This window comes from Syngnathus floridae, chromosome 13 (genome assembly GCF_059516105.1).
Source record: "Syngnathus floridae isolate MCC-2025c chromosome 13, RoL_Sflo_1.0, whole genome shotgun sequence".
NCBI lineage: Eukaryota > Metazoa > Chordata > Actinopteri > Syngnathiformes > Syngnathidae > Syngnathus > Syngnathus floridae.
The window spans coordinates 10,067,095-10,088,118 of record NC_142425.1 but is presented as its reverse complement, the minus strand read 5'-3'; the positions used below and the strand labels follow the sequence as shown (position 1 = coordinate 10,088,118).

Below are 21,024 nucleotides of genomic sequence, written 5' to 3'. Positions count from 1 at the left end.
TGACTGATCCAAACAAGGTTTTTTTTTTAATGATCGTTTGGCTGAAAAAAAAAGAGAGAATACAATGATAGGACTGGAATTCATATGAGGAGAGGTCAATAAATATAAATAAATATACACACACACGCACACTTATGAGCCTGTTAATGAAAAGAGCTGCATGATACGGAGTTTTAAAAAAAAAAACAAGTATATTTACATGGCAAAGAAGATTTTAAAATGAATTTATTCCTTGGCCTTATTCAAATACCTTTCCTTGGAAATTATTCAAATGAATTCTCTGCACTCTTGCCTTAATATGTCACCCTAATTTGTCACTAATTACAATTAGCATGTCTGTGCATGAGGGCAAAGAAGATGTGAAAAGATATGCGATTTCATCGTAATTGTGATCTAATCGTGTCATCTCAGACTCACACTCGGCTCTTTACGAGGAATTGCACGATGAAGGCTTGTTTTCTGCTAACCGATAAACTCGAATCGAAAACACGTGTGCGTGCTTGCGTTGGCCTGACGACGGCGAGTGTCTGGATTGACTCGGACGGATATTTTTCCTGCTGTGTGTCCGTCAAAATGAGCCCTGCACCCCGGCTGTGCTGCAGATAATCCGTTTTCTTAATTAAAGACGAAGAGATTAATTAAAGTGATAGGAGTAGTGGGACAGCAGCTCGGATTTTCCTTCTCATTGTCAAGGTGAGAATTAAGACATGGATTCTGTTCAGCAACCTTTTGCTCATGTCATGGCAAATCATGGAGGGCGGAGCTTAACCTGCTGCTGTTAGTTGATTGGTTGACAGAGAATTGAGGGATAAAATGGAAAATAAGCGTTTCGAGGATCCAATCTGGGGCACGTACTTGAGAGTTTCTTTTTTTGTAGAATTCACAGTGTTTAACATTGAAAGCAAAGTGTATTCTTGTATCTGCTGAGCACCCAAGATTAAAAGAAAAGTAAAAGGTGGGTAAAAAGACGAGGGATAAGAAATACCGCAGTCAGTGATGTGGAGTTAATCCCACGAGCGGAAGTCTTAACTGTCGAATTTAAAGCGAAAAAGAGAGAAAAGACGGCAAACTGTAGGGAAAAAGAAGAGAGCAAAAATTCTGCTTGTATCTTGCCTTCCTTTAGAGTCAACTGAGTGTCATTTATCTCTGACACATACACACACACGCCTTTACTTTCACACAGAAACAAAGTGTAAAATGGCAACGGCAGAGCTTTCACACGGAGACACGGCATCCCGCAAAAAGACAAATCGATGACGTCATCGTCACTGTCTGATGTGACGTATAAAATACTTATCAACTGCTTTTAACACGAGTGTGTAAAATTGTGAAAATGTTGCATTATAATGTACGAAATTACATTATTTTTTAAATCCCATCGATTACGTAATGTTTGAAATGATATTGAAGAATTTAACAATCAGAGTTTGCAATGTCTTTCCCGCCTGGGCAAATGTGGAATGACGTGATGGTTTTCACACACACAAGAGAACACCAAACTAGAAAGTCAAGAAGCCAAAAACAAAAAAGGTCCTATTTACAATTTGTACTCAAGCGAGTGAAAATGGGGAGAAAAGGAAGGTCAAAAGGATTACGAAGGGATCGGCTATCATCCCGGCTATTGTCCCGGAATTTCCTATGATACAGCAGGACTCCAGTGTAGGATCGGGCTGAAAGAGGAGAGAGAGAGTAAGAAATACAGAGAAGAGGAATAGAGGAGAAGAAGATTTTTTTGCTCCTCTTTTGGTTCAGAAGTGATCTTGCTTAAGGCCCCGGTCGGCGTCGCGGCGGCCGCCGTTTCGGTGGCCGTGTCGCTTGTGCTTTCTGCGCTCCCGTCTGCCCTTGTGGTGGTGCTCGTGGTGGTGGCGCCGGTACCGGTGGGCCCGTCGGGCTGCTGCGGGGAGAACACAAACCGCCGGAGCCAACGTCTTAAATTATGCTACCCACTCGTAAGCTTTTCTTCGCAGGCCGGACTACGAAATGTCCTCCCTGTCCCTGCCTGGAAGTTGCCAACAAAGAATTTCTGTCTGCACTCAATGATAAGAACATTACAACTCTGGGCTATAGAATTAAGACGAAGAAAAAAGGGAGAAGATAAAGTGCCGCAGGAAAAGCAATCTTACTCATTTTTAGACAGAGGCGACTATTATTCCGTGTTTTTTCATCAGTGAAATGACATTCGGGTGGAATAGTCACGCATGTATCGAGCTTTTATCTCTCCCTAATAGCAACCGTTATTAGACGCAAAGGTTATAAAGTGAACACTGTCACTTTTAGAAATGTATTTGGGATAACATATAAATACGAACAATAGAAATGACTCTTTTGATGGCTGAGACAAGCCATAATTAAAATCCTCTGTAAGAGTTTTTGTATTTTATGGTGAGTCATGGTTGGCATGCTCCATCAAGAAGACAATTCAGCTTATTGTCCAGTTGTCTATTGTACGTACTTCATTTACATTTGGTAGCAAGCAGAAGAAAATGCCAGGAGTTGTTTGTCTTTGGGGGACCACAAAATGGCCGCCTCAAACTAGAATAGGAGGCTTGTTAACACATTCGTAATGGTCTACTCATGAAAATTTGATGCGGCTAACGAAAACATTTTTTTGCATTTAAGAAACTCAGAAAGTGAAAGAAAAAGAAACTCACGAGACACTGAATCAGTCGGACATGTCTGTCACAACAAGAAATTTCAAAGAGCCAAAACTAAACACGGATGTCTGCCATTTTGAATTCACCCCACTCAGCCCAAATCAAAAAGCGAGTATAGTAGACAGTTGTAAAATTGGCTAACTAACGAATGGTTGGTTGCTATGAAATAAAGTTTCTTCCTCCCAAATATACTCGATTCTACATAATTTAGTCTAAAAAATATTACAGTTAAGGTTTTCAGTATGAAGTGCTTCAAGGAAACCCAGTCTACTTCGCAGTAACGCTGCGGGCGGTCCGACCACTGTGATCTTTTTTGCTTTTTTGAAGTTGCAGTGAAGCTGAAATTCCACTTTATGAGCAAGCATACACAAGTAAAAAGAAAAGTAAAAAATATTCGGGAATAGCCCAAAGAACGGTCGCTTGAATTGCTTGGGGGGGGAGGAAAAAAACAACTCACATTTTGTGCAGATGATTTTCGGTTCATCCCATTTGCCATTGGCGCGACACTTTGCTGTTGGCACGTGGCGCTGCTGGAATCCGTCGGCGCACTGGTAGCGCACGGTGGAGTGGATGTCGTAGCGGGAGCGCTTGCGGCCAACCACGAAGGCATTTTCCACTTGAGGAGGCGCTCCGCAAAGCACTGGAGAAGCAAAATAAAGACAACAGAGAATGAAGACGCCATTTAGCTAGCAGCATTCAGCTAGCAGCATTTAGCTAGCTTCATTTAGCTAGCAATGAGCGTAGCCTTGCTATTAGTGCGGCTAAACACCGAGACGAAACAATTCAGAATCGCAAAATAGCAGGCAACCTAAAACCAGTTGTTGTATTTTGAATATTTGCTTTAGGTCTCTCTTCTCGCTCTTCATAATTCAAAAGATGCGCCACTCATTTACTTATTCGTAATCATGAATCTACAGCTGTCCTTGTCTGGAAAAACTCATTACGAGCCGTGGCAAGGGGAAAACAATAAGTCTGATTAAATGCGGAGCTCAACGTTTACAGTTTGAACGTGTTGCGGAGAGAAAGGGCGAGACGGCTCAGTCACTTGAAACGCAAATAAAAAGCCCAAGGGTTGCTTTTCTATAAACCTCACCTTGGTGCATTGCTGAAAGATTTTCGACAGCACGGGGGAAGAGAAAAATACTGAGGTGAGGATAAGGGAAAATGTCATTAAAATGACTTACGACGGCAAATATGGCCCGAAGGAGGAAGAGCGCTTGAGTGGAACTTGATTCCTTAACGCAAGGATCATAACAATGTATTTTGTAAAATACTCAGCGCTTGATCTTTGCGGGCGCTCTCCAGACGGCGCACTTTTGGGGAACTCGACAGTTTCCTTCGGGGTTTTCGCGCCGCTTTTTACACAGACCGCGAATGTCGCTCTCCTAACGTCATGACAACACATTCGGTGTTCGCGGAAAAATCCCTCCCCCCCCTTGTGCCCGCGGACAGAACAGAAACGATATCATCAGTTGTCTTATCTGTGTCCTGTTGCTATGATACGACTGCGGCTGGTAAGAGATGGCTACATTTTTCATCAAATATCAAGATTATTTGTCGTGTCGTTCCCAAAAGTCGACGCGGCTGTGTGCTTTTCCGACACGCAAAGTAAACGAGACAATATGAGTTGGAAATCCTTGACGGGGTTTCGAATTTAATCAGCTCAGAGGTGTGCGTTGCATCGCTGGCAATGTTTTTTGCAGTCATTGTTCAACGATCGATTTTCCATCACTTGTTTGTAGAATAAAACCAATTAGAATTTTAGCTACAATTGGAAAAGCAGCTTGTTACATGAGGTTGCTTACATCTGAAACTGTCAAAAATTCTTAATGAAAAACATCGAAAGACCTCCGCACTTGCTTTAAAAATGAAATAAAAGAAAATTGTTTTTAAGTTGAGGACGGAGAATGTGTCCATTGCGGGCTTAACTTGAAGCTGCTCAGCATGGAGCCGGTGAACGCCTCCCGTTAATTCAAGATGCTGGAGAGCCTTGGCGGGAAGATGAAAAGGTTGCCGTGATTGTGAGAGACTGATTAAGGTCGAGGGTGAACGGGACGCTAGGGACCGAGACGCAACAGCTTGCCTGGAAGGGAAATACTATCTCTCCTTTTTGTTTCGAACGAGCAAATGCTAAATGAGCTGTCACTTTTAAAGACAATGCAGTCATCCATTTTTTATTGTGCAGGTGAGCTGGAGCCGATCCCGGCTGACTTTGGGCGAGAGGCAGGAGACACATTTACCTTCTGTTCCTCTCCTTACCTGTTCCCTTTTTGCAGACGTAGGGCAGGTTATAGTTGCACGGCACGTCGTTCCATTTGCCGTTCTCGTGAGCGATCATCACCACGCAGTCCTCGCCGCCCGCAAAGAAGTTATCGGGCTGGTTCGAGCGCCAGTTCTCATATTGCTGCGTGAGAGCCAGCAAATAAATTCACTTTGTTGCTTGATTGTGCGGTTAAGATCTTACCAGGTCCATTTTGTCGGTCCACTGGAAATCATCCTCCACTGTGCGGTCGTTTAAGCCGATCCAGGTGTTTTCGTGACTGATTCCTGAGCATGAAAAAGATTTCGGATGTTAGCTTAGCATCGCGAGTGCGGCTAATTTGTTGACACTGGCTTGTTACCATGACTACCCATAATCATAATTATGTGCTGATATAAAATTCTCCTTTAAGCTCCGATGGGCCGCCTTCGATGATGTGGCGGGCCAAATTCGGCCCACGGGCCCCATGTTTGAGATTGGAGCTTCAAGGCGAAGCCATGAGACAGCATAGCATCTCTTTTCATAATCCCTCCGATGTGATGACTACTTTTTTTGTTTACGTGTGAAATCAAAAATGTCAGCGGTGCCGTTCGGCGCGGGATGAGGGTTAATCCCATCGTGCGCCGTCTCCACATCACGCTACATCTGATTAACATCATCAGCGGGCACATTAATCTTCTTAATGACGCTGATCCCCTTATTGCAGGGGTGGAGACGTGTCGTCTTGAAGCGATTAAACGCTTTTTATTATGTTGTTGTTTGTGTGCGGAAGAAATAGCGAGGGAGCTCCAATGCTTATGGGGAGTTTTTTCCCCCCCCCCTGCTCTGCAATGGAGCGAAAAATGTGATGCTTTTGCTCGTATCGTAGCCCGTGCGGGCACGCCATCGATTTGCTTTGCACAAAAGAAATCAGATCACCTGCTTCCAGACCAATGGCAGTGACACAAAACATGACAGCAGATTACACGCTGTGTCACAGATGCCTACATCAGCACCGAAAGGGGCTGTGAGCGCACTCCTTGAGATGTTATTGAACATATTAGACCACGATAAAGTAGGAAAGCAGCTCTCGCCAAATTTCAACACTCACCTCCGATGAAGTTCTGCTCGGCCGGGCTGTGGATGCTGGCCAAGTGGCCGCTGTGCTCCCTGCAGTCCTTCTCAGCGTCCTCCCACGTGTGCCGGCGGCTGAAGTAGCGGTAGCAGTGGCCGTGGAACTTCCTCCACGCGTGCTCGCAGCCTTCCGTGTCTGGACAATAAAAAAAAATAAAATAATAAAAAAAAAATAAGGTTGCAAGGCCTGTTTAAAACAAAAAAATCAATGTCACTTCCTTCTTGTCATGTTTTGATATTTATTTATTTGTATTTATCATTATTTATTTATATTTATTTATATTTATTTTTATTTGATTTTGATATTATTTTGTTTTTAAATTGGCCATAGGTGTTTTGTCGTACGTTCCACTCGTGGCTTGTTAAGGCAATAAACAAACTTTAGCCACATGACCAAATGGTTTTGAAAGCAAGTAAATAAAGCAAAAAAAGGAAAGGGAAAAAAAAAAAAAACATCAAGAAAAGAGGAAAAGGAAGATCAAGCAGCATGTTTCCTTCCCTCTCAGATCTCCGGCTTAGTCTCCGCTGATTTCCTCTCGCTCTCGCTGACAAGAGGCAGCCTCAGAGCTCCACATCACATCAACCTCTTCAAATATTTAGACATTATTCAACTTGTCTTCTTTTTTTTTTAACCCTCTTCTGCCTACGAGAGAAGACGCTAGCTCAGCATTAATATTCACACAGAATTTAAGTGACAAAAAAAAAAGAGTGATGGGCTCGTTTAGCCACATAACTTGAATTATTATTTTTTTTTAATAGAAAAACAATGTGTTTGTACTGCTGGCCATTTAAGAGTATTTTAATTGATATTCTGAAAAATATACATCTTTTTTTAATGTGATTTCCCATCTTCAAAGACATTTGAATGCATCTTGGAATGAAATTTGGCAGTGTTGATGACTCGGTGTTAAATGTTAATCCGGTTCTTTGCCTTTGTTTTTTTTCTCTACTAAAATTTGCTTTATATTAAATGTTTGGTAGTAAATGCACCAAAATCTAAAGCTGTACTTTTTTACTTGGGTAAAATTTGGTAATGCTCGTTTCCATCTCTGCTAAAGTGGGCCACATAAGAGAAAAAAAATAAATCATAAATCCATCCTAAAATTCAACACTAGCGCAGTGTAGGCGATATCGTTCAATATCCCGAGTCGGCAGAGAAAGTGACAGAAAACAAAAATCCACTTTATATCACATCTTAGCAATTTTCATATTTTTTAGACTTGTGTCTATTTTGAGGAATGGAATACATTTAAGATTTTGAAGGAACGCTGTCACACAGGATTATCATATTTGGGAGGGGGATCACCCGACGCTGCATAATTCCCGGTTTATTAAGTCTGTGTGACGGCAAACTCGATGCTTCACTGCCAATTTCGCCGATGCATCGGCATACTGGCTTCAGGCTAGAGTTAAAAAGAAAAAAAAATCTTTACCTTTCTCACACGTGGCGCCGCTGTAGCTGGGCAGACACAGACACACAAAAGAGTTAATCTCATCGATGCAGGTTCCTCCATTGCGGCAGGGGTCCGACTGGCAGTCATCAACATCTGGAGGACAGACGGAGAGAAGGAGGAGGTCAAGTTAAGGTGAAACAACACGTTGCATACTAACGCACCAGAACAATCCCGGCAGTGACTTTTCAAACGACCTGCCTACCAGAGGAAAAAAAAAAACCTTGAGATAAAGTGTGCGAAAGATTAGCGAAAGCGTCCGGAAAGAAACAACTTCTAATTAAAGCCAATTGATTGCACGTCATCAGGAATGCACTGGAGCACATCAGGATAATTGCAAGTGCAAAGGGAAAGCGTACGCAATGTGAGGAGGAAGTACAAGAGGAATCGCCAGAGTAGAACACCAGCAGTCCCGTAATTCCGAAGCAGTAAAAGGGAAACAGAATAAACTTCATGCTACTACTAATTGTCGTGTTTTGGTAGTGCGGGGCTGCTTTGCTCTTCAAGACCTGGACGACTTGCTGGGGACATTGGAACCACTAATTCGGCTGTTTGTTAGAAAATCTGGATGGCTTGGAAAAAGACAAAATGGAGGTTTTGGAGCAGCTGGTCAAACTTTGGACTTGAATCCGATAAAATTTGCTGGCGTTCGTCTGACAGCTGCTGCTGAGTTCGTCAGGACTTTCTCTAAGTCAGGCTGCTCCAAACCACGACAGGAATATGCAGGCTTCAAAGCATGCAAGCATTGGTGGTTCAGTGGTAGAATTCTCGCCTGCCACGCGGGAGGCCCGGGTTCGATTCCCGGCCAATGCAGCCTTTTGCTTTTGACTTACTGGGGACCTCAGCGTGGGCTGTTCTGCACCATGCTTTTCCCTCAGCATGTGGTATTCTGCTTTATGTGACCACATGATTACATATGTGAGGAAGCTCAAACCCATTGGTGGTCCTACGGTGGAATGAAATTCCTGGCCAATGCATGTAATGCTTTTTCTCAGCTAGGAACATCTTCTGTATATCTCTCCCAGGTTCCTCAGTTAACCAGAAGGAGCTAAATAAATGCCTCACGTAGGGTTGGACCAGATTATCGGCATTCCCATCTGTTTCAATGGAGAAAGACGATTTGTGTTACAAGTCATCATAGAGAGCAGGAGGAGGAGGTAAACGAGTGCTCCAAAAAATGCAACAGCGAGGTGACGCTGTGCAAAATTGGCACAATCCCGGCCCGGATTATGGCGGCTTTGCGTGAGTGTGTTTGGCAAAAGCAGCGTGACGGCATCATCGCTGGAGCCACCACTGATATCAAAGGACGGATTGGATCCAGAAGAAGTGAGAGACAGACGTGCTGCTTACTGTCACTGCCGCATACGCGTTCACCGACTCATGGTTGTGAGGAGAAATACGTCGGGTTGCACCCATCCAATTTTTTTGGAGAGTAATTTGCCAACACTGATACTTGACAATTCCATTATATGTTTTTATCCGCCTCTTCCATTCCTTACACCAAACCCGAGGAAGAGCCAGGCTTAGGAGCCTTGCCTCCAGCCGACAAGCTTGTAAAAAGAGGGTATAAAATAAAAAGGTAAACAGCTCTTTTCCCCTCGCCTTCATAAGTGAGACCTCGACCTTAATCAGCAATTTCACGGCTGGGGCTCCTGGTGGTTTTAGCCAGCACTTTCACGGTCCAGGTACAAGTGCAGTAAACGTTCGAGACAAGCAATCGATGCTTTGGCCGAGTACAGCTGTGCATCATGGTACTTTATTTGGCAGTAATAGTGTGTTTTTTTTAAATACAAACCTGTATATACAAAAAAATAAGCCTTTAAAGAAAGCAGTGGCTGTTGAACAAATGTCCTATCCTCCCGACAAAATATAATTTGTCTGCTTTGACACGAAAATAGCCGTAATTTTGAGTGTGAATTGTAAGAGGCTCAATTCCTTAAAGCAATGTTTATGCCCATTTTAAACATCCAAATATCGTATCACGGGAAAATTGCAGTAATTTGCCTGTCTGTAGCAAAAAACCACTTTCATGGCCTTCCTGTTTGATAATTTCAAGATTACATGTTATTTGACATGGCAATTTTGCAGGAGATACAGAACATTAGCAGCATTAGCCCCATTAGCCTCTCTGAGTCTGACCGACGAAAAGTTGTTACATGACTCCAAAGTCATTACTCCATTTGTATTTTTAATTGCAAAAGTCTCTGCTGTGAGATTAAAACAAGCGAGTAAAACTTTTATGTCTCCAAATGTGTCCATTAGCCAATATAGCAAAAAGCTAGCCAGCTAGCTAGCTAGACAGATGTGTAATTTTGGTGCCGCCAAAAGTGAAAATCTAAATCTGCGGGGTTGACGTGTTAACGACTCATCCAGCATGACAACCAGGGGGCTAAATCGACTCTTTTAAATGAGGAGGACGGCGACGTCTTCAAAGTTCCAACGATTGCCAACGTTGGAGCGACAGCTAAGTGACAGCACTTAAAGTTTGACAGCTCACTAGCCATTTTACAAAGGCCAACGTGTCAGCTTGACATTCCTTTAGACCAATAAAAAAAAGGGAACATTTATATATGAAATCTAATACTGAAAGAAAGAAAGCAGCTCAAAGAAACTTCTGACTACCGTCTTGAGTTTTTGAAGGAGACTTCTAAAGCAAGTCTATTTCCATCGCTGGCGTTAAGTACTTTGGAAAATAGTGAATAGCTGTCACAAAAGAAAGGAGGGCAAAAAAGCCACTTCATTAGGATGAGGAGCATTAAAGGAGTGGAAAAGGAGATAAAGACGGACATTAATGAGGAAAATGCGGACGTTTAGGCAAGGCCGTACGTTTGCTGACAAGGACAAAGGGATATATGTTAATTGCGGCTCATTATGGTCTCGTAACGAATTCCAATTGTCTACATTAAGTATTCCGTGTAGTTTGTTTATGAAGTTTGAAGTGGGAGAATTTACTTTGATACCAGGTATGTTTCGGCCTCATATTACGGAAACCGGACTTTTTAATAACTTGTATACAAGTTGTTGGATCTGTGGATTATCGACCATCCTCAAGTCTTTGAAAACTTTATCACACCGATGCAGCGTGGTGGAGTGTGATCATCCGCGGCTTTTCATCTCTATTTTTAGCCACTCGTTTGTATTTTTTGCTGTTTATTGCACTTCCTCCATTTTGTTCTCGGAAGACGCTCGTACACTTAAAAGTACAACGGCGGCCGCTTGAAATGGAACGCTTCCCTAGAGGTTTGAGCGACAGGCCACCTGTCACCATTGTTGGTGTACTTTAAGAGCTCACAGCTTTGCCCGCCTTGGCTGCGTCAAAATCGATTAATGGCGACGGAAACCATCATGATGTTGGCTTCTCGCTTCTATTTCTGGAGACATTTGTGCAGCTTTAGAGGTGGAGTGTTCTTCCAAAGTTCTACTGCACATTATATGCTGTCCATATTCATACTGTTGTGTGTGTGTGAGTGTGTGTGTGTGTGTGTGCACGTCCCTGTGTGTGACACTCCTTGTGGACAGCTGATAAGACTCCCCCCACCCGTCTCTGAATCTTCACAGGAGAATCAATTGAAGCCACTTTCTACGTGCTCAGCTTTTAGAAGCTTCATTTTCAGCTTAACCCATCAACCTAGATAAGAGCGTACACACACACACACACACACACACACACACACACGAAAATATCTTGGTGACTAACGTTCAATATTTGTCTCCATAACCCTTACGCATATACACTAACAACGATTCAGACTCATTTCCACATTTTGAGACAATTTGGAATCTCCAATCAACCTAACATGCATATTTATAGAAGGTGTCAGATGTCATACGCAAGCAAGGGAGGAACATGCAAACTCCAATCAGGAAGGTTGTAGTTGAGGTTTGAACCCTTAACAAGAGAACCACGAGGCAAATGTTGCTTGACACTTTGGTTTAAAAAGGTGAGCTCAATCTGCAGGATGGGTTTTTTTTTTGCAAAGAGATAATAGCGCACACAGATACACACACAAACACACAGGCATGTTTTTGTGCATCTGTAGCGATAGCGAAGGGCTCAGGTGGTCCCGGCGGAGTTGATTTTTGGCCAAGGGTCTGGCTGCTTGTGCGCACTCAATCATATGCTGATTGAGGAGCGCAGCAGCCTGGATGAATTAATGAGGCGTGGGGAGGAGGAGGCGGGCGGGGTGGGGAGAGGCAGCCAATCAGAAGAGCTTCTTTAGAGCCTCCTCAGCTGGCGACAAACTGTGACAAAGCGCCGCTCATCAATCACGCCAAAGATGCTCGCTGCCACGGGCACCCATCCCCACGCGAGGTGGCGAGCTGACTTGTTTGTCTAACCGCTATCCTTGTTGTTCTTCTTTGAGTAGAACGCGGAATATTCAACTTTAAGCTCTTAAGTTCTTTAGCTTCATGCTAACACAACATAGTCGGGCTAACGAGGCACAACGGTGCAGCAGCACTTGTGGACAGACAATTTAACAATACTCGTAGATATGTTACAATTCTTGGAAAATATTTGCTTGATCTAACCCAACTAGTCACATTTACCCGAAAAAATAACGCTCAACCGGGCTGAATTGGCTTTCGTAGTGTGGCTGAGGTCACGCGTCGAAGCCCAGCCAGCGAGTTTCATTTCTTGTGTTCATATTGGGTCCGTATAAAATGTGTAAATGTAAACATATTTGGAGCAGATCATTTTGGAGGGCAAAACTGTCAACCTGAGCATACGGCTAAACGAGCATGTGAGTTTGAATTTGATTTATTTTATGCATGAATAGCATCAGGAATTGGAGTGGGAATATTTCTCCTGCCTGCAGGTGTGTGTATGTGTGTGTGGAGGATAAGGGGGTTGTGTCAGGAAATGAAACGAGTCGGCGAGAAGAGTTGTCGGGAGTCGGTAGACGGCAAGTTAAGAGCAACAAGCATCGCGACCCGATAAGCCAAAGAGCCTGAATGACTGATGCGGGACAATTAGAGTGAAAGGACAAATGGGAAAATCATGGAAAGAAGTCAGAAAATAAAAAAAATTAAAAAAGGGGGCAAGAGCAGGAGGTTGGAAAATGATAGAGCAGCGTGGGTTGGGGGGGTGGGCTTAGATCTTTATCGTTATGATTGAAAAAGTAGCCAGAGAGAGCGGAGAGGGGAGGAAATCAAATCAGTTTGCTTCCTGTCGAGCACAAAACCAAATGGAGGACATGTGATAGGACTACCGGCGGCCATTTTTTTTCATTTGCGCCGGTTGGTTTACAAATCCTACTCGTCGCTCGAGTTCTCAACTCAATCTGAAAAAATCTCAACACACAAAATATCAAAATAAAATAGCTTTTAGACCTTTAACGGTCCGTCATCAATAGGCTTGAATGCGTATACGAAGACAAGGGGCGAATTATGCTGACGTATGGATGTGCTTGCGCATTAACACCGGGGGAGATCAATCAACCGGCGCGCTGCATCGATAACTCGTGACAAATGCGCATTAACGACATGAATTACAGTCACGCGCGCTGTGTCCGGGATGATTTGCTGCGCTGCGGAGAATGTGTGTGCGCGGGTTAATTGTAAACCCTTTGTGGCAAGGAACCGCATTTGACAACAAAATGGACGCCACAGGGCGAGTTGGTTTGTCGGGTCATTCGAAAAATGACATCCTCCATCAATCCTGATATTCATTTTTTTTATAATGAGGGTCCTCGTTAAAATCGCACTCTGGATTTTTGTTTATTCCAAAATTTATTCCGAATTTGACTCTTTCAATTTTAACGCATGACCGGCTTTGACCTTGAATTCAGTGGGAAAAAAATCTTTGCCGCCTTTTAAAATTTGGACGGATGGAACGGCTCGGCTCCAGACGACCGCCTGCCTCCGTTGTTCTCTTTTCACAGCGGGAGCCGGAAGGGTCCCTTTTGATATTTGCACAGGCAGCGCCCGCACCGCCTGCCTCCTCTCATGATTCACTCGCAGCCTCTCATCCACAACATCCGGCGTGCGCCGCTGCCGCTCCAGCGCTTTCATCAGCGTCTCCGCCCCTCACTGAGTTCCAAGCTCCCCTGTGATCGCCGTGTCCTTGCGAGTGTCTGCCGCACACACGGGCGTCAGACACTCTAATACGGTAAAAAAAAGAGCGACGGACGTGTTGCCCTCTCAGTGGAGAGATGAAGCTGCTCCCATGAGGGGAGAATATATGACGATACCACCACGAGCCTTCAGAGATGATCATTTATTGATTTTGACTCATTAAAAAAAATGGACTTAAAGAAGCGGACCTGATGTGAATTCATTTGGTCTAATGTAAAACTTCTTTTAACCGTAACGATGATGTTTTGAGTAAAATTCTTAAGCGGTCTGATCTATCATTTTTTTTTAGGTGTTAAAATTACGATAACCGATTCATTGCCGATTAATTTCTAAAGGTATTTTGACTGTTTTATAAATGATTTAGCCATTCTTTGACGTTTGTATTTGTTTAACTTTACAACAAATTTACAACAGAAATATTTTTAAAGGGCTGTTCTTTGTCTTGCATTGCAAAATAGCATTTTTTTTGCCGATTTTTTCCGGTTTTAAAAGAGTTCGACAGATGAATCATTTCAACATTATCGACTGCGTGTTTTGTTTGTCTTTGTGCAGTGCTCAAGTTAAATCTAGTGATGCTCTACTTCAGTCGTGTTCACTTTGTGGTAGGTTCAAAGAAAATTCTAAATTTATCCAATGGTGTGAATGTGTGTGTCAATGCTTGTTTGTCTACATGCCGGGACAGGTTCCAACTCAACCATAAAACAAAGAAAGAACAGGACTGTCGAAAATGGATGCACGTTTGTGCCTGCGCTTGTCCGGCAGCCAATCCATTGTGTACCTTCTCGCCCCAAATCCGCTGGGATCGGTTCCAGCTCACTAATTACCCTAATGAGGACAAGCGCTATAGAAAATAGATACATTGACGGGATGGTTTTGGCTAAAGACAAGCAGCTAATGTGCAAGTGGTGCCCCCTGCTGGTCTGGCATGGTCATTACGGTATCTGATGATCAGGTGATGCAAGTTTTTTTTTTTTAATAATCGCGATAGAAAATGCACGTCAGGTGTCTGGCCCTAATCCTTCATAACATTGTGATGTGGGTCATGTTTGATTTTATTTTTAGAATCTGCCGCAGGCCAATAAAAAGCGAGCCCTGGGGCCACTGTGTGCAGTGGCGTACAGCTGCTAAATGTTCTGCCAACATATGCCCGCCTATGACTCCATCTGTTGACCCGACCACAGGGGGGGGGAGGATCGGACTCACCGATTTCGCAGCTCTCCCCGGAGAATCCCTGCGGGCAGTAGCAGCTATAGCCGTCGCCCTCCTGCAAGCAGCTGCCTCCGTGGAGGCACGGGTTGGTCTGGCACGGGTTGCTCTCCACTGTGAACCAAAAAAAAGCGTGCATAATTCATTCCTTGACAAAGAAAGAGCATTACGAGAGCGCCGGGGAATGTTGATAAACTACGACGGCAAATGAGGCGAACGCCGGACTCTTTTCTGCTCGATGTTTGGTGCGTCACGCCACTTTTTATCGCGGCGACTGTTCGTCAAACTCAGAGCGAGGTCACGTCTAACAAATGTGCATTAAAAAAAAAAAAAAGCTGATCATCCCATGTTCAGATATGCAGTTTCGATTTTTTATGATACATTACTGCTGTGTGGGCGAAGTAATAAACATCATTTATGGAAATAAGTCCCGTTTGCGGGAAAAGCTGTTTAATGGAAGATGGCGTTGTAATTATTGCGCTTTTTGAATGTGCCGCGAGGAAAAGGTGATGATTCACTGTCAGATTACGGTGGAAACTCTTAAATTGAATGCCGGCATCTCGTTGTAGCCCGACCCGAGTCACATGCTGAATGGCAGAGAGCGTCGTCCATCATTGGAAGGTTAATGACATATGTCGGGAGAAGACAGCGTGATTTTCCGCCGAGGGGCGTAAATGTCAGGCGGTGACGCCGAGGCCTCAAATGCGGCCGGGAATGGTCGAGGGGGCCTCCTCATCCCTCAAATTAGCGAGCGGGAGCGAAGGATGCTTACAAATCACAGAATCGACTCACGCTCGGGAGCCTCGGGGCGGACATGCAGAAAATGTTTCATTGTCGGAGAAGGCTTAGCGACATCAAAATGCTTTTAATGCAGGTGCTTGCTTTCTCTCCGATCCCGGCGGAATTGCGAGTTCTTCCACAGGAGATTAAAATTGCATGTGTGCGACTAAGTCGAAAAAAAAAAAAGGAATAGGAGCTTGCTGAATAAAACCGTTTTTCTCTTAAAGTACAACTAAACTGCGGCCATCACGCTCACCCTCCAAAAAAAAAAACCTTCATTTGAATTGTGCGCATCTTTAAAACGACCTGCAAGTTTTCTGGCACAGTTACTATCTGCACTGCAGTGTCGTTAAAGATAAGTGGTGCATCTCGACATTCTTGTGCGGGGAAAAATCTCGACAACACGTTTTATTCACAGCTCAACCGTATTTAGCTGCACACGAGACGTCGAGTATAAAAGCATATGACAACTGTGAGGCTGCTGAGAACAATAAAAGCATAAATGGAACTAACTGTGATTTAGGAAAACATGTGGATGATCAGTACAATGAATTAAATATCGATTACACGCACGCATAACGCGTAACGAATCCGATCTGCGGTGCGCCTTCTGTACCACTTGTCCACCGTCACGCGTAGATTATCAAAGTGTTGCATTCTGTATTTTGCACTTTTGTGTTTGGGGACCAAATTCAGCGAGGGAAAAATCGGAAGGAGAGAGCGAGCCACACCATCATACATTTCTGCCTCGTAAAGCCTCGAGCCGGTGATTAATTACACACTGCTCTTAAAATAGGACGGCGGCAAGTCCATTCCTACTCGGAGCCCCCTTATTGCTTTTTCTCTACACAGAGGGCACGGAATAATCGACTTTAACGTTGCAGGTTGAAATATAAAGTGTGCGTATCCGCCCACAGCCTACAGAAGTGTCAGCCAGCTCTAAAGAGGTCGCCGTCCGAAGTTTCTTCGAAACCGTTCATTCGGGAAATTAGTGAGCATATGGAAGCTAATGCGTGCAATTAGAATTTCGGAGCCAGCGTGAAACTGGAGCAACGGAAGCATGCCGATGTCGCAATAATCATCTTGTCGGACTTTATCAGAACTTTTATTCTTGTGATGACACCAACAGGACTTTGCTAAAAGTCAAACTAAAGTCAGATAGTGCCTATTCATGCTATTTTGTCATTTGGCAGCAATTTTTTTTTTTTTTACCCGCGCTTATGTGGCTGTACTCAGCGAACCTTGTAATAGCGTCGGAGAGACTGAGATCATGCCCCCTCCCCTCCCTTCCTCGGTTAGAGCCCGATAACCCGAGTCCAGCACTGAGAAGCTAATCCCGAAGCGCGATGCAGCGGAGCGCAGGGGGAACAGCGGCGAGCCGTTGTCGCTTTAATAGAGCCCTCACGGCAATCGTCATGGCAGCCGTGACTCGGTGGGTGAAAGATTGATGTTGGAACACGGATGGCCGACACGTGTTTGTGCGCTCATGTTGAGATAGAAATGGGTGGGGGTGAGGCGACGTTATTCATCAGTGACACGATGACAATGAAATAATCCAAATTACAATCTTTTTTTGGGGGGTTTATCAGAAAGTGTAATCAGCAATAAATGGGATTTTCAAGTAGCTGTAGTCCATTGGATTTGAAATACAAATTTGTATTTTTAAAATCCAAGGTTGTTTAGAAAGGATTTCACGAGCCCACACAACAAAGTCTACAAATATTGTTGTTGTTTGAAAAGAGATGTCCCTGACAGGCTGGGATTGATGAGCGCTGCGGGGGGAGAGAGCCTCCATTTCTCTTTGTGCGTGACTGCAAACACACACCTGCGTGCATGTGTTTGTTCGGGCGTGAAACAACAACACTGCATATAACATCCGAGATCTCCTGGTCCACGTAGCAAAGCATTACAAGGCAAAGAGTGGAAGAGAGGAAATGAAGGCCGCGGTCGGTGTTGACGGCGCTCGTCACAGTTTACATTCACGGCTGAACGCTTGACTCATCTTGACAGAATAATAAACTGAAAACAAACATAACTTCCATGCTTGAATGTAAAAGTGGAGTTATTTTGTTTCTTGGTGGGGATGAAAAAGTTTCATTTCAAAGTGTCCCACTGACCTTCAAGAAAACATTGTAGTGTGCATGCCACGCCATTAGGTGGCAATATTTTGAGAATGATGTGGCAATTAATTGTGTGTGCTATTTTTCTTTTTTTTTTTTTTCCTCTTAAAAGTGAAGGCCCTCAACAGGTGCCCCATCAATTTGTGGCCCTCGAGATCAGTCGAGCTCTGGCATAGTCAGAGTAAGGTCGTAAACCTTGCTGCACTTGGCACGACTCAGCCATACATTGTAAATTGTGAGGCTGGCGGCCACAATTGAATTTTTTTTTTCCTCCACTGAGCTTAGGTTAGTTCAGTACCTGAACAACCCGTCTCCATGCCAACCACGATACACAGACTGTTACTGTGTCACCGAGTTCATGATTCGGACAATTTGCTAGCTTGGTGGCATGTTTCAATTTTGAAAGACGATAAATAGAAAATAAATAAATGAAATGTGCATCGAGAAAATGGGGAAAATCGGTTTCCAGTCTGGAGTTAAACCTGACAAGTCTCAGGTTGTCCTAAATCAACAGCGTTATCTGGGCTTTCACGCCGCCAAGGATATAATCCATCTTGGCTCCTCATCACTCGCATGCTGTCCAACTTCTGCCTTTTCTTTTCGTGTGCCTTTGCACTCGTTTCAAGGATGTTGTATTTTTAATCATCTGACCGTTTTCAGCACACCGACGCATCGTTCTGCCTTGCAGCCGAAATGCGGGGCTGCAATTTTCGCAATTCAATTAACCGCGGCTATTAACGTGGTCGGGCACTGTTTGGATTACGACATCTTATAAATGTAAGCGTTTGGTTTGGAGAAGAAAATAAATTCTTCCACAAACACAAAACTCATCCCGCTTTTCGACACATTTGTGCTGTTTATTTGCAGCCTCCACTTTTCTTTCATAAGTAGGATTAACAAAGCTGCTTAAAGGGATGATATCATACAGAGGCAAAAATTCATTTTATATCTTGCAAACAAAAAGAACACACGGACTCCTTGAACTTGTGCAAATGCATGTTTTCCCCTGATGTATTATATATAAAAAAAAAAAAAAAATCCAGCCCTACATCTGAATAAAAAAAGCACGGATTGGGGATTTCACAGTCCCTCGCCTGCCTGCATGTTTCCTCTGCTGTGGATCTAAAAAAAAAATGTAAAATAAAAGAAAAAAAAATTAAGCCTTTTCGCTGACAGGCGAGAAGCATTAATAAGAAGAACAGCCTCGCGGGTGTTTGCTTGGAGACCTGCTTTAAAACTCCACAAAGAACTTCACTTGACCTCTCAGAGACCCACACACACACTTTTCAAAAGTCCCTCGAGGACGCCACGGCAATTTGCAAACATGCCTCTTTTCTCGCCGGGATGTCATTTATACCTGCGCGGCAAACATCCCGTGGGACTTCACCTCCCACCGGAGACTGATCATGGAGGTATGCGTCCCACGCGACCCACATGAGGAGGTCCCTCACCCATCACTGCGTGATACGCTGTGACGGACGCTCGGAGCCCAACCGCCAACGCTGCTGCTGCTTCGGGGCCCGGCGGGAAATCGCAGCAGGAGGATTTGTATGTCGATGTTTTAAGACATATTTAACAGTACGCGAGGCCCCGACGAGAGAAACACATAATTAAATAATATGTTATTCGAGGAGGGGGGGGGGGGGGGGAACAGCATGCGGCATCTGTTGTGTTGCGGAATTAAACGCTGTTTTTATGCACGTCTTCCCTGAAGATCTTTTTGGGAGCTGCGTGTGATGAAAAAGTGCTCATAAAAGAGCAGCAAGAACAAAAAAAAAGTGTGTTTTCCATTTCAAGCGGGAGCAGTAAGGATCAGGAGAGTCAGACATTAGTTTGTTTTAATAGCTCGTTGGGGTGGTTTAGTCCGTCTGGGAAAAAGACAAAAGCTTGTGACGGGCCTCCAGAGGACCAATAATCAAGTTGTATTGTGACAGTAGAGATAATAAGACATCCTGATGACATCATAAACATACTTGTTGAAGACAGCCTTCCTATAGGCTGCATTTGTAAATTCACTTTTTACAGGCTGCATTAGCATTTCCGAAAAGTTGCCTGTCGAGTTTTTATCGACTATTCGAGAATAAATTAACATTTACTTTAACTGGAACGTCAATGGAGCCGCTGATTACACTTATTTACGCTGACGAAAATGCCTCGCTGAATTATTTAGCGGTTGGGTGGTTTTTCTTTTATCCTTTTATCACTCTTTAGCAAATATTTGCCTAATAACAAATCCTCGTGATTTTGTTGAAGCAGATTAGCTTTTGCTGATGTAGCAAATGAGCATAAAAGTCAAACAGGGTTGCTAACCGTTTTGAATTGGAGGATATGACAAGTGGCTTTTTATTCCACGTGTACGCCAAAGTGTTAGCGTTAGCATTTGAGTGTGATGCAAGTCTCAAAGTGAGTCAGTGAGTTCTCCTCTGAGCACTCGAAGCTCGTTCCCGGCACTTTGTCTCGCCTCATTAATTCGCTACTTTGTGCATATATCGAGTCAATGCACAGTCAGCACAGAAGAGTTTGCGCCTGTGCTTTATTCCTTTTGGCAAAGGAGTTCTTTAAATAAGCAGTTCATATTGTTAGCCAAACACTGGAAAAAAAAAATATATATATATATAGGACCTTAAGCAAAGGTATCCGGGTAGGCTTTGACTGCTTTGAGTCAGGCTGTGCGGGGTTCAAGAGGTGGATCAAAACACGATCCACACCAAAGACCCAAAGAGAGAGAGAAAAAAAAAAAAAGGACACAGGGTCATGGCCAACAGACATTGCCGGAAAAAAAGAAAAATATGAGCGTCCGAGAGAGGACGGGGCAGACAAATCAATTGGCTTCCCTGAGCAGGCAGGCAAGCTGGTAATAAGCCACTCTGACTCGCCCCTGATTCCATTTCTCTTCACCCCTTCATGCACATGTCAACCTTTCTCTGCTCCTGAATGTAACTCTCCAATTTGTTTGAGGAGCCGGATGGAGGGCTATTGATGTTGCTCGCTGTCTTGGTCCCTCTTGGAAATAAACAGTGAAGTCAGGAAAACTCTGACTGTGATAGATCCCACAAACGCCGAGGGGGGAAAAAAAACTCCACGCCAGACGTCTGTCATTGTCCCAAGGCTGACCACGGTGTGCCTCAGAGCATCCAGACGGACGAAAACGAGACTAACGAGAAGAAGCTAGGCTAATTCTCATCTAATCTTATTTCCGCCGACTTGGCTTTTTTTTTTTTTCTTCTCTCCATCTCCCCTTCTGTCCCTCCATGTCAACCCAACCGAGTGAGGCCAACCGTCGTTGCACCACAGAGCTTGGTTTTCTGCTCAAGCTTTCTTCCGCTGTCATAAACCGTTTGCTCGGGAATTTGAGATACAAGCGC

The 21,024-nt window shown here is 43.9% G+C and overlaps 1 protein-coding gene and 1 non-coding gene across 2 annotated transcripts in view; one reads left to right on the top strand and one right to left on the bottom strand.

Moving 5' to 3' along the window:
* Positions 1 to 21,024, bottom strand: part of ncanb (neurocan b) — a 60,417-nt gene continuing 39,393 nt past the window's right edge. The window contains exons 13-19 of the mRNA XM_088393840.1: positions 14,757 to 14,873; positions 7,461 to 7,574; positions 6,005 to 6,163; positions 5,119 to 5,201; positions 4,914 to 5,058; positions 3,112 to 3,294; positions 1 to 1,894 (exon numbers count right to left, since the gene is read on the bottom strand). Of these exons, the coding sequence (XP_088249966.1) occupies positions 1,749 to 1,894; positions 3,112 to 3,294; positions 4,914 to 5,058; positions 5,119 to 5,201; positions 6,005 to 6,163; positions 7,461 to 7,574; positions 14,757 to 14,873 (947 nt within the window). The 3' untranslated portion in view covers positions 1 to 1,748. The remainder of the gene's footprint in view (positions 1,895 to 3,111; positions 3,295 to 4,913; positions 5,059 to 5,118; positions 5,202 to 6,004; positions 6,164 to 7,460; positions 7,575 to 14,756; positions 14,874 to 21,024) is intronic.
* Positions 8,221 to 8,291, top strand: trnag-gcc (transfer RNA glycine (anticodon GCC)). Its single transcript has one exon. It is a non-coding gene; the product is annotated as a tRNA-Gly (tRNA).